This window comes from Wyeomyia smithii, chromosome 2, assembly GCF_029784165.1.
Source record: "Wyeomyia smithii strain HCP4-BCI-WySm-NY-G18 chromosome 2, ASM2978416v1, whole genome shotgun sequence".
Classification (NCBI taxonomy): domain Eukaryota; kingdom Metazoa; phylum Arthropoda; class Insecta; order Diptera; family Culicidae; genus Wyeomyia; species Wyeomyia smithii.
Genome location: NC_073695.1, coordinates 17,229,861 through 17,241,768, shown reverse-complemented (window position 1 = coordinate 17,241,768; position 11,908 = coordinate 17,229,861). Strand labels below are relative to the sequence as shown.

The following is an 11,908-nucleotide window of genomic DNA, read 5'->3' as shown; positions in this document are numbered from 1 at the left end:
CATTATACGATTGTCACTTTTCGAGAGCTACCGAAGAGAGAGAAACAGTATCTTGTATAGTTTTCTGCTCTTTCCATTCCTCTGTACTTTCTATCCTAATTACGTATTCGTAAAACGTCATAACCTTCGGATTTGCTGGATGATAAGAACTATGTGCTGCGTGCTTATATCGAATCGTGTGTGATTATTCTGTTTTCTTTTTTTTTATTTTCGTCTCACGGTTTATTTGTAGTCCGGTGGAAACGATGGTACCATCACCATATCATCCACTTTACAATAGAGAAAGGTACAGCAAAGTTCCTAGTTTTTCCTCTCGCTATTATTATCCTCCCATTTTAAGATAACATTTTGTTCGACATGCTCTTTATGCGTCTGTGTTGCTTCATTTCATTTTTTTTTATTTCTTCATTACAATAAAGTCATTTGAATTATCTGTACAGCATTTGGTTTCATTCGGCAGCAGAGTGGGCTGTTAGCCTGGTTACAAGTGTGAGCATGCCAACTGCAATGATCGGTGAAGGTATTCAGGAATTGAAATATTTTTGAAAAATATTATGAAAAATCTTTTTTGAAAATTATTTGCAGTTGGAATGCTTATTACTAATTCGTTTTTTATACCGACCATTTGTAACATTTTTTTTCAAGTGCGCTTAAAAGCTTTTTTTAATTGGAACACGATCATACCCGTTTAAAACCCATTACTCCAAACAAACCACATAAAAACTAAATGTGTATATCAATTCATTAGTTATATAAGTTCACATATGCCATAGTTTATTAGAAGCTTGTTTGAGTTACAATTCCTGTTATCAAAAAATAGTAACGTATATAATTGTTTCAAAAATTATATTGATCAACTTTTGCCGATCTTCTACGATTAACAGGGACATCTTTTTTAGGGAGTTTGACGATCTCAAGAATCAGCAAGGCATGGGTCCATCTCGATTGGAACCTCACTGGATGGAGTACTATAGGATGAGGTATGCGCGTCTCTACTGCCACAGCTATTGCAGTTATTTACTAACCATTTTTTACTATTTTAGGGGCATGCACCCGTCACAGTTTCCAGCATTGTACGGAAATCCAGCCGCCCTGGCACAGCTGGAGCGCGAACGAATAGGTAATGCGATCATACCTTTTAGTTTTATTCCGTAACTTGTTATTTTCTCTCATCCTCTCTTTCTGATGTTTTGCCAACATCATAATCTTTACTTCTATGTGGTACCTGCCGAAACATGCAAACACACTTGATAAAAACACACGCCTCATCATAAATGCCGTTTCTGACATTAAAAAATACCTTAATTCGAACATGATTTTAAATGATCCTTCTGACTAAACTGATATCGATCGACGACATGGCAATGCCCGATGTCGGCGGGATATACTTGCATGAATAAAATGGTGGGGTCTACTTCTGATAAACCAATGAAAATATTTCCATGAAAATCCCCACACACCGCACCCGGTTGTTGTCGCCTGACGTGGCTTGCTTCTACGAGGTGTGCGCTTCCATGGATTGTGGCGATCATGAAATGCTCACTCACTTCAAACAAAAACAAATATAATTAAATCAATCAGGCTTGCCGCCAATTCCTATTGGGCTAGATCCGGCCGATCCAATGGTACGTATCAGCAAACATTACCTCTCAGCAAACTTTCCACCCGTGCCCGCTCCTAGTGTGTACTATTTTTTGTATGTGGTTATCGTCTGCTCACTTGTTACAGTTGCGATTGGCTGGTGAATACCACGCTCACTCCCATACGCATTTGCATTTGCACTCGCAACAGCAGCAAGACACGGCGGCGGCAGCGGCAGCGGCCGGTTTCCAACTACCACGTGAGTTTGTATTCAAGAAATTTTACCTTTTCTCGGTACTATCACACCACCACCACCACCACTACTTCCACCGCAATCTGTGTTCTTTTACATTGGAATTACACACTTTAACAGTTGACTTCTTAATTATTCTTCTTCCTTCGAATCAAAACAAGCATTTCCGCGATGAGCAACTTATCCAATCTTTCAAACATTTTCACTTCAAACATCGTTTGTGTTTGTATCGTATCATAATATTTTCATCGAGCATTTACATTATCTTAATTAAGACGAATGGAAAACTTTGCCGTAGAAAAATGTGATTCTTTTCTGTGTACAAGTTTTGTCTCTAAGACGTGGGTTGATTTAGTTCAGTTTATTTAGTTGCCAAGGGTTCTAGTGAGTTCTAGTAAATTGTTGAACTCAGCAACGGATTCCGGTAATGATAAATATGAAAATCCCATATTCTTTATTACACATGAGATGGGGCTAAACAAAACCGAACTAAAATCTATGTTTGTAGTATTGAAACTGTGATTCGAAATAATGTGGAATTGAAATAGATTGCTTTAATGAATCGCTCATAGGGTTTCACACATTTCATGCATCATGTTTCATACATCTCTTCATCGTTACTTTGACAACGTTCGACGACTGCTGAGAAACGGTATCTTTCCATTTGAGCGTGTATTTTTGTTAAAAGTAATTTTCCGGTCAATGTTTAAATACCGCTGACATACTTTATAATAGGTATCATAATTCCAGATTAATCATTCCTCTTGGTAGAACTAAAGATAACAGCAAATTGCTTTCTCACTCATGTTTGCTTCAACTGCGTAATCAATTTGTATTTGTTTGTTCTTTTCTTTTTTCTATTTCATCATCTAATCGCCAAATGTCGAACGAATCGAACAAAACGAAAATCTTTCCTTCTTCTAGCAAACGTACCTCCGTATCCGCGGCCGAATATCCTGATGCCGAGAGATCCCCACTCGGAAGTCCTTTTGCGCATGTCCTATGATCCGCTACAGGTAAGGTTCCCGGGATGGCCGCAGTAGTGATGCCGAGCCGAAATCAACCCAACACATGAACCACACATCCAATATCCATCTCATCATGGTGATTACTGAGCAAAACCCCATTTTCTATCTATCTCTCTCCAACAACAACAACAACAACAACTACTACTACTACTACCACAACAACAACGTCTGCAACTACTGTCACTTCTGCTACAACAATAACCACAATCGCGATCACTCGAGCAGGCCGCTGAGTTCCAGCGTCAAAGTGCATTAGACCGTGCCCACTCGCTGCATGAGCAGTACCTTAGGTATTGAATTCTTTAATCATTACGTACTTACATTCGTTAGTCGGTTGTCAGTCTCAGAGAAGTGTGCGGTTACACTACCAATGAGTTGATTCCTGCTGGTAATTCCTGCTGGTAATGAAACTAAACACCCATCTTGAGCATTCAGCTTTCATTTTATATTTTGTGTATGAGTGTTCAAGTTCGATCCTTTCTCCAGTAGCGTTTGCATCCAACGTCTATTACTATCATTTTCTGTTTTAATTTAACTTTTATTGCGATTCGTGGATGCAAAGTAAATGAAGCAAAAATAGTTTTTTTTAAAGAGTCTTTTGTTCAAAGTACTTTTGCTAATATTCCTTGAATGCAATTTTTAGACAACACGAGAGAGAAATGAAAGTAAGAGCCCTGGAAGAAGCGGCACGTGGCGGTAAACATTGAGAATCCCGTTTGTGTGAAACACAGTAGCAAGTGAACATAGTGAGAAAAAGTGAGAGAGAGAGAGAGACAGGTAGAGCTAGTAAGAAATTGGATATTATTGTTGTATATGTGTGTGCGTTTGTCAGATAGAACAATATGCGTGCGTGTTCTTGTAAATATTTTGAACAAATACCAGTTAGGGGTTGGAAGCTTAGTGCGTGACGATAAACGCAAATCAGCAGCAGGGAATTATGACCGTGTGCGACGACAGCTGTTATCTTATGTTTGGTTTTATTTATTTCGTAATGTTTGAAAAGTTACTAATGAGCATATATTGTCTCCAAATATTTGCTTGGAAGACCTGATTAAATTTTTTTAATTTATTTTTTTTTCCAATAATACAAAGTTAATTTATGAAATCTTTTTTGGGCATTCGTTCTGGTTTACTCTATTGAGAGGATACTCCGGTATTATGTTCAATCAATGGAGGAACCTATGTTAGGCATGTTGTGCACGTTGAGTAACATTGTCCTCCAGGTCCAATGTAATCCGGCTGTAATGTTTCAGTATGACAGTACAACTAATCATATTTCGATTTGATACATAAGTGCAAAAAAAAAATCGTTTGAACTGGGTCTACCGCACACAAAAAGAACGGTGAATCTAAATCAAAGAATAATTATGACAACTTTACTGTAGAAAATTACCATTGAATAATACAAACTAAACAAAAACACATGTTTAAAACCATTTACGTGAGAAGCTAAATAGTAAGCAAACAAAAAATCATTTATATAATTGTATAAAAAGTGGTAGCTAGTAAGTAGATTCGTATATATATATATTTTATATTTATAAAGCCGACTTTAACAAACAAGTCTTTCTCCACGAGACCGGCTGCCAGGGTCGGGATTGATTCGCTCTCGGCTTTCGGTGTAGTATGGTTTTGACCGTCGTTTCGTGTACTGCCATTTTCGCGCAGCTTTCGCGGAAACCACCCTAACTGGCGGCTGCACATACTATTAAAGGGAAAAAAGTATAATCTAGAGTTTTGCTTCTAAATTTAAGAGACAAATTTCGAAACTTCTGAATGTCTATATTCGTACGTCGAAGCCACTAAATAAGCGATTGTGTACAGTAGGATGAATTTTAGTTTATTTCAGTTGTTTAGTTTTTGGATCTGTGAGCAGGACAGGATAAATCAAATGAGATTTGTGAGTAAGCTTTCTGGTCACCTTCCGGAGCTTTCTAGTGAATTCCGAGTATTTCAAACATTATGAAAGGTGCAGAATGGGCGGAACCAGAACTACCACGGTACTTATTAAATCTTCTTCACCACTTTTAAATATAATCGGATGCATTTTTTATAAGTCACGCGGAACTGACGTATTTCGAGAGTACCTCTTAGTCCTTTTTTTTCGTTTTCCTGCTATATTAGATTGTTTCTAGCCAGCTTAGTAGAATTCCACAGTTTCATTTTTTTAATAATTAGTGCTATTTAGAAATCAACTAGTAACGCAACGTTGCCTGAACTCTGTTTGTTTGAGTTCAAATTATGAATTTTCCATCTAATCGGATGAAATCTAATTAAAGTGAAGCGCAACTGTAAAACATTAAAATAGAGCAAGGGTAAAAGCTTTCGACGACAAGGCCAATCCCATTCGACAGAGTCAGATTATAAGGGTACATTTTTGAATGACAAATGTGCGTTTATTGAACATAATGATGTTCCGACAAATTCTTTTGTGTACAAGAGAAAGATTGCGAGAAAGAAAAAAGCAAAAAGAATAACAATATAAATAACGGTGGTATATTATTGATGACTAAGTAACGGATAAAACAATTATATAGTGAATAGAGAAGGGCAAACAGAATAATTGATCTTATATTAAAGCAAACATATTTAATTATTGAATAGTAATTATATTGATAAAACTATATTACTGGAAAACACAATTCAAGTGGAAATATAAAAATAGTGATGATAAAAATATACGAGTAAACGAAATAATAAACACGATAGAAGGAACTGTAGGACTCTTGTTTTGAAGAATCTGTTCTCAAATCAGATGTATTTAGCTGAGAAATTTGTTGTATACTAGCTAGCTCAGGCTTAAATTATTCAAGATCAAACTCGTAATAGTTGTTACTAATCCCAGCAGACCTTCTACTGGGGGTATGAGTTTGATGTATTATCTTTTTTGTATCTTTTTCTGACGCTTAAAACCATTCTTCGTCAGTTGTCTGTTGTTAAAGAGCGATCGTGACCTTTGAAAGCATTTCGTAGCAAATAATGTGGATTCTTTTTTACTATACTGATCTAAATCATTTCAGTCGTTTGTTTAATTTAAAGAAGAAACTATTATTTTGGCATATTTTTTGCATAATATAAGAGGTATGCTAATTTGTCGCAGCGAACTAGTCTTTTCTATAAAAGTTTGGCTCGAATGCGGAACCAATTCGTATTGCAATCAGGTACTCCAGTTGATATGCGAGATGCTACGGACAGGTCTCCGTGTAATGAAATTTGGTATGATCTTTCGTGGAGGTAGTTTCTTATTATTTTTTCAGGTAGTCAGAGACATTGAAACTGCAAGGCTTGTGGCTTTACGTCAATATTATCAAACGCTTTCCCAACATCTAACAGCGTCGCATCTATAGACTTGGACACGCTTCTTTTTTAAATGTTTTTCACCCTTAGTAACTAGTGAGTAGTGGAATGACCTGAGGGGGAGCTGGAAGCATGGCCAACAAAACGAAAAAGCAAAGCCTTGGAAATACATTCCGATTCAGAACTCGACCTTCATACACAGACTTCACAGGTTGCTTTTATAAAAGCGTAAATCGGAATAGGTGTCGTTCGGTCGATAAATACTGTTAATAATCTGGTAATAGGCAAATACTTTTTTAAGCTTTGAGCATAGATTCGCGGCGTTTAACACAAAAAATACTCGTCGTTCGGCTTCGGAATGGCTTAACTTCGCACGCAACATCGTTCGACTCTGTCACTTACCACGGTGATGCAACCCTCCCTTTACGTCACAGTCGTGGAGATGCAGAAAAAACTCCGTCTCCGACAACAACGACTGCTACAACATCTTTCCTACAGTCTCCTTCCCCACCCTAACGACCGTAAAGACGTGGCCGGCGCCGTTATGGGGTAAACCAATCCCAAGTTGCCAGTACTTGGCTCTCTGTGCAACTTTACTAGCTCAGATCCGTCACGGAGGAGCAACTACGAAATATGCGGCCGTCAAGCGCAAGTAGTGAAATAATAGCCTCCAAGAGCAACAGCCTCTCGAATATTTGGCGTAAGGACGATAACAGACTTATGGGCTTGTAGCTAGTAGGAGATATAGGGTCTTTTCCGGGTTTAAGGAATAGTATGACTTTGATACCTTGCCATATTAATGGGAAATAATGCAGTTCCAGACGCTTGTTGAATATGCCAGTTAAAAAAATAGCGTTTATCACTTAGTTTTTGAGAGTGAGGTTAAATATTCCATCTAATCCGGGAGCTTTCATATTTTTGGAGTTCTTGACAGTCGACCGAACCTGGTTTATGTTTATACGATAGTCCTCTGGCACTGTACAGGACCTTTCATCAAGGGCAAGGGGTTTGCGAAACCAGATGTTCGACTAGGCTTTGAATGTTATTTCCAAGGTTGTGTGGGGTATCAAATGCTCAGCGATAGCGTTTGTTTTTTCCAAAGGAGAGATAAGCAACGAACCTATAAGTTTCCCACCATTTCCGTTTGTGAATTTTCCGTAAATAAACGAAAAAGGATGAACGTGGCGAGCAATTACTCTCCGGCCGTTTGACGCACTTCACATTCACCGGAGGCACCAAATGGACAAAAATGGTTCATAAGCTGTACTGTTTTGAGGGCACTTATTTGAGCTTCAGGACAACTTTATTTCACTTTTGTGAATCAGTGTAATCTTTATTTTCAATGTTATCAAACTGAATGCGTTTCTCAACAAAAAATATTTTTTATTCAAGAGTCAAGTTAGTAAATGCGAAGCTAAACTGTTAATTACTGGTGTGAACCAGTTTAAGTCTGATCATTTTAGTTTGTTGATTTGGGTGCGGAAATTTGTGATAGTCGCACACTGAATCAGTTCAAAACAAATTTAAATAGTCAGGGAAAAAAAATTGAAACATCATGGAAAATCAGGGAATTTATATTTGGAAATTGAGTCGCCACCCTGCTTTTGCGCTGGGTCATTTTACTGGCTTATGAACAACCATGTATCATTTCCACTGCCAGAAAGCTGCAATTCCAATGGTGATCTGCATTTTCTGGACAGACTTGTAGGTTTTTCACTGTACCACAGGTAATGTCACCTAAAGTTCTGTTCAAATACGATGCCGATTAGTTTGCATAGTTAGCCAATGATCGCACACGTTTATTGCAAACGTTTTCGTTAACCTTTTTGATGTTCACGTTAGGGAAATAAGCCAACCATATGGAAAATGTATGTGGATATTTGACCTTGAAACTTTTTTTTTAGCGTCCCAATGACAAAAAAAAACTTCAATTCGCGAATCACACCAGCCCTTCGTATAGCACCTTCCAATGCGATGTTGAACAATAAGTTCGACAGCCCGTCACCCTGCTTCAAACCATCTAACGTCACGAAAGAGTCCGATATCTCACCGGCTATCCTGACGCTTGATGTAGAACCTTCAAGGGTGGCACGTATCAGCCTAATTTATGGAACTGGTGGATCTGCCATAACTCATTTCTCTTAACTGAATCGTACGCTGCCCAGAAGTCTATGAACAGATGGTGCGTCTGCAAGTTGAATTCTCGAAATTTATCGAGGATTTGTCCCAAGGTAAACATTTGGTCCGTCGTGGAGCGTCCCCCTCGAAAACCGCATTGGTACTCGCCAACAAAGGTCTCCTGCAACGGCCTAAGTCTGTGGAACAGGATGCGGGAGAGAATTTTGTACACGGCATTGAGAAGAGCTATGCCCCGATAATTGCTACAGTCCAGGCGATGACCTTTTTTGAAGATCGGGCATATGAGACCCTCCAACCAGTCCGAGGGCAATTCTTCATCAGACCACACTCTCAGCATGATCCGATGGATGGCACGATACAGCTGTTCGCTCCCGACTTTGAAGAGTTCGGCGGGAATGCCGTCCTTTCCGGCTGCCTTGCAGTTTCTCAGCTCTTTCACTGCTTTCTTCACCTCGTCCATGGATGGTGGATCCACAGCTTGACCATCGTTCTCAATCGTCATCCTGCTCCTCTCGACTCCACTGTTTCCCTCACCGTTCAACAGCACACTGAAGTGTTCCTTCCAACGCCTGGCCACCTCTGTTTTATCGGTTATCAGGTTCCCCTCCCTATCGTTGCACATAACAGGGGCTGACACGTTTCGGTTCCTGATTCCGTTGACCTTCTTGTAGAAGCTCCTCGTATCGTGCCTAGAGAAGCAACCTTCCGCCTCCGCTAGAATACGCTCCCAATGCTGTAGTTTCTTCCGGCGATGGAGTCTCTTTTCAGCGACTCTAGCATCTCGATATCTACCCATGCTCTGACGAGTCACAGCCGTGGCCAACATGTGACCCCTGGCGCGGTTCTCCTCCTCCGTCACTCGCTGGCACTCAGCGTCAAACCACTCACTGGACGCAGCTGTCGCAGTTGTACTCAACACTTCTCGCGCTGTAGTGCTGATCGAACTGTGGATGTGCCTCCACTGTTCATTCAGGTCCCCTTTAACTATTTCCTCAATCCGTTCATCAACCTTCTGCGAGTACTCTGCAGCCACTCCTTCAGTTGCTAGCCGCTGGATGTTCAACTGCATCCTCCTCGTTGCCTTGGATTTCAGCACGTTGGACAGCCGGGCGCGGATTTTGGCTACTACGAGATAGTAATCCGAGTCAACGTTCGGTCCTCTGATCGACCTCACGTCTGTAACGTCTGAAAAGTGCCGTCCATCAATCAGAACGTGGTCAATTTGAGAGCAAAGCTCTCCATTCGGGAGAGCATCAAGGTGTGCTTACGTATGTTCTGGCGTGCAAAATAAGTGCTACAGATAGCCATCCCCCTAGCTGCAGCGAAATTAACAAGCCTCAGGCCATTGTCGTTCGTAGTAGAGTGGAAGCTTTCCCTACCAGTTACGGGGCGGAAGAAGTCTTCCTGCCCGACCTGTGCATTTGCATCTCCGATGACAATCTTTATGTCGTGTCCTGGGCACTCATTGTATGTCTTTTCCAGGAGCTCATAGAACTCCTCCTTTTCGTCATCGGGTTTCTCGTTGGTCGGTGCGTACACATTTATTAGGCTGTAGTTGGAGAATTTGCCCTTTGTTCTCAACACGCATATACGGTCACTGATCGGCCTCAATCTAATGACACGCTTCATCTGTTTTCCAATTAGCACGAAACCGACTCCTCTTTCTGCTTTCACGCCGCCGCTATAGTAGATGTGGTACTTGAATGAAGTGTCCGTAATAGGATCTACTGCTCGGAATTCGTGTTCTCCCGATTTCGGCCACCGCACCTCTTAGATAGCTGCAACCTCCACATTCACCTTCCACAGCTCTCTAGCCAGGATACTTGCGCGTGCCGGTTCGAGTAGAGTCCTCACATTCCAAGTGCCGAGTTTCCAATAATCGTTGTCCTTTTTCATTCGCCTAGGTCCATGCCGATTATTCCGTTCCGTATTTATATCTGGATTGTTCGTGGTTTTTAATATTCGGTATGCTGCCTTACTAGGGCTGCGATACCTAGTTAGTCTCGCGACGGGGCTGCCGTCTTCGATATAGCTGGTGAGACAACGCGTTTCATGATTCAGCCGCCCGCTCCGGATCAGACGCTGTTGTACGCCGCCCCTAACATGGGGAAACAGCCGCGTACGTTCCCCCTTTCCAGTTAGCATACGACCAAAGTTTCCACCGGGGTAGGTTACCCGATCTCCGCTAAGGTTACTCGTATCCCGGTCGGCACCACGTGGAGGTTGGTATAGGAGTTGCTGGATAGAGGTGAGTGACCCCAATAGGATCTCAAGTGACACGTGTCCAACCATTCGCCAACCAAGTGGTTATCAAGCAAAATTTATGGAACTGGTGGATCCTGAAACAGTCAGGAACCGACGACCATTCGACCGTGTTCCGTGTGATAAAATTTTTAATAAGAGTTCGTAGAGGCAAGCAAGATGAGGAATTACTTCAAGCGCAATCCAAACCTTTTCATTCAGGACGTGGCCAAGAAGGTCAATTCTTTTGCCTGGATTGTCCAGCAGACAATGAAGCGGACCTTATGTCTTCAATGAAAGGAAGGCACCTAACCGAACCGATAAACAGGATACGGTGGGCTCATCGCACTCTAGAAAACTGTACCACGAGTGATTGGTTCAGCCGAAATTGCATCGTAATGGATGACGAGACGTACATTGGAGCGGACGTCAAGTACATAACCGGGCTGAAGTTATGCTTCGGCAAGCCCCGCCTGGATGTTCTGGTTGAAGAAGGTTGACAAATTTGACAAGAAATACTTGGTATTTTAGGCGGGTACGGCAAATTCCGGAAGCCGTGAATAACGAACGGCACCATCAACGGTCAAACATATGAAGTCCAACGTTTTGGCCGGATCTGGCAACGTGCCATTACGTGAAACCGGTGATGGAGTGGTACGAAATCAACGATCAGCCAGAACTTCGCCTTATAGAAAAATTCTGGGCAATCATGCAGGATAAGCTTCAGAAAACAAGGAAAGTTTTTAAAAACGACCATAAATTGAAGAAAGAGTGAACGAAAGTGTGTAGCAAAGACGACGCAAGTGTTACACAGGAACTAATGGGTAGGAGGTTGAATAAACCAACTTTGCGAAAACGCATTATAGTTATTATAATGCATTTATTTATTTCCTGAGTGTACGATCTATTTGTGGAAATCATTTTGGCCAAGTGTTTAGCCGATTACATTGCCTAGCTCACACCTGAGCTCTAGTTTCTCGAGATTATAAAAATTATTGTCAAATTTTTAACAATAATAAAAATTTGTTCAATAACATTCGTTGAACCGTAACGATTGAAAGATAGGAATGATAATGATTATAACGTTTGAACCGTAATTTAAGTACCCTGTGATGATATTAAATTCTACGCGGTGAGTAAATCTATGTATTCTGAAAAATATGTGATCAGCGTTTATCTACATTTATTTCAAACCATCAAATTACCATAGAATTCATAATGGTGCTTATTACGGGAGTCAATTCACGGTGAAATATATTTCACGCTCACTTTACCTTTTGAGACCTATTCCCGATTCCACCTCAAGTGAGGTGACAAAAACCGCCTCCGTGGAGTGGGATTGACAGTGAAGTGAAAAAGAGAATAGGAC

General features: G+C 40.8%; 1 protein-coding gene across 9 annotated transcripts in view; it reads left to right on the top strand.

The window, feature by feature from the left end:
* The window catches only part of LOC129720677 (arginine-glutamic acid dipeptide repeats protein), a 99,134-nt gene extending 93,571 nt beyond the window's left edge, over nucleotides 1-5,563 (top strand). For 3 of the 9 annotated variants that reach the window (XM_055672222.1, XM_055672227.1, XM_055672220.1), the window contains 8 exons: nucleotides 233-286; nucleotides 885-980; nucleotides 1,044-1,120; nucleotides 1,582-1,625; nucleotides 1,729-1,840; nucleotides 2,759-2,850; nucleotides 3,088-3,152; nucleotides 3,506-5,563. In XM_055672222.1, the coding sequence (XP_055528197.1) occupies nucleotides 233-286; nucleotides 885-980; nucleotides 1,044-1,120; nucleotides 1,582-1,625; nucleotides 1,729-1,840; nucleotides 2,759-2,850; nucleotides 3,088-3,152; nucleotides 3,506-3,569 (604 nt within the window). In that variant the 3' untranslated portion in view covers nucleotides 3,570-5,563. The remainder of the gene's footprint in view (nucleotides 1-232; nucleotides 287-884; nucleotides 981-1,043; nucleotides 1,121-1,581; nucleotides 1,626-1,728; nucleotides 1,841-2,758; nucleotides 2,851-3,087; nucleotides 3,153-3,505) is intronic. The other 6 variants (XM_055672229.1, XM_055672226.1, XM_055672221.1 and 3 more) reach the window with 5 other exon arrangements.
* The last annotated feature ends 6,345 nt before the right edge of the window (nucleotides 5,564-11,908 follow it).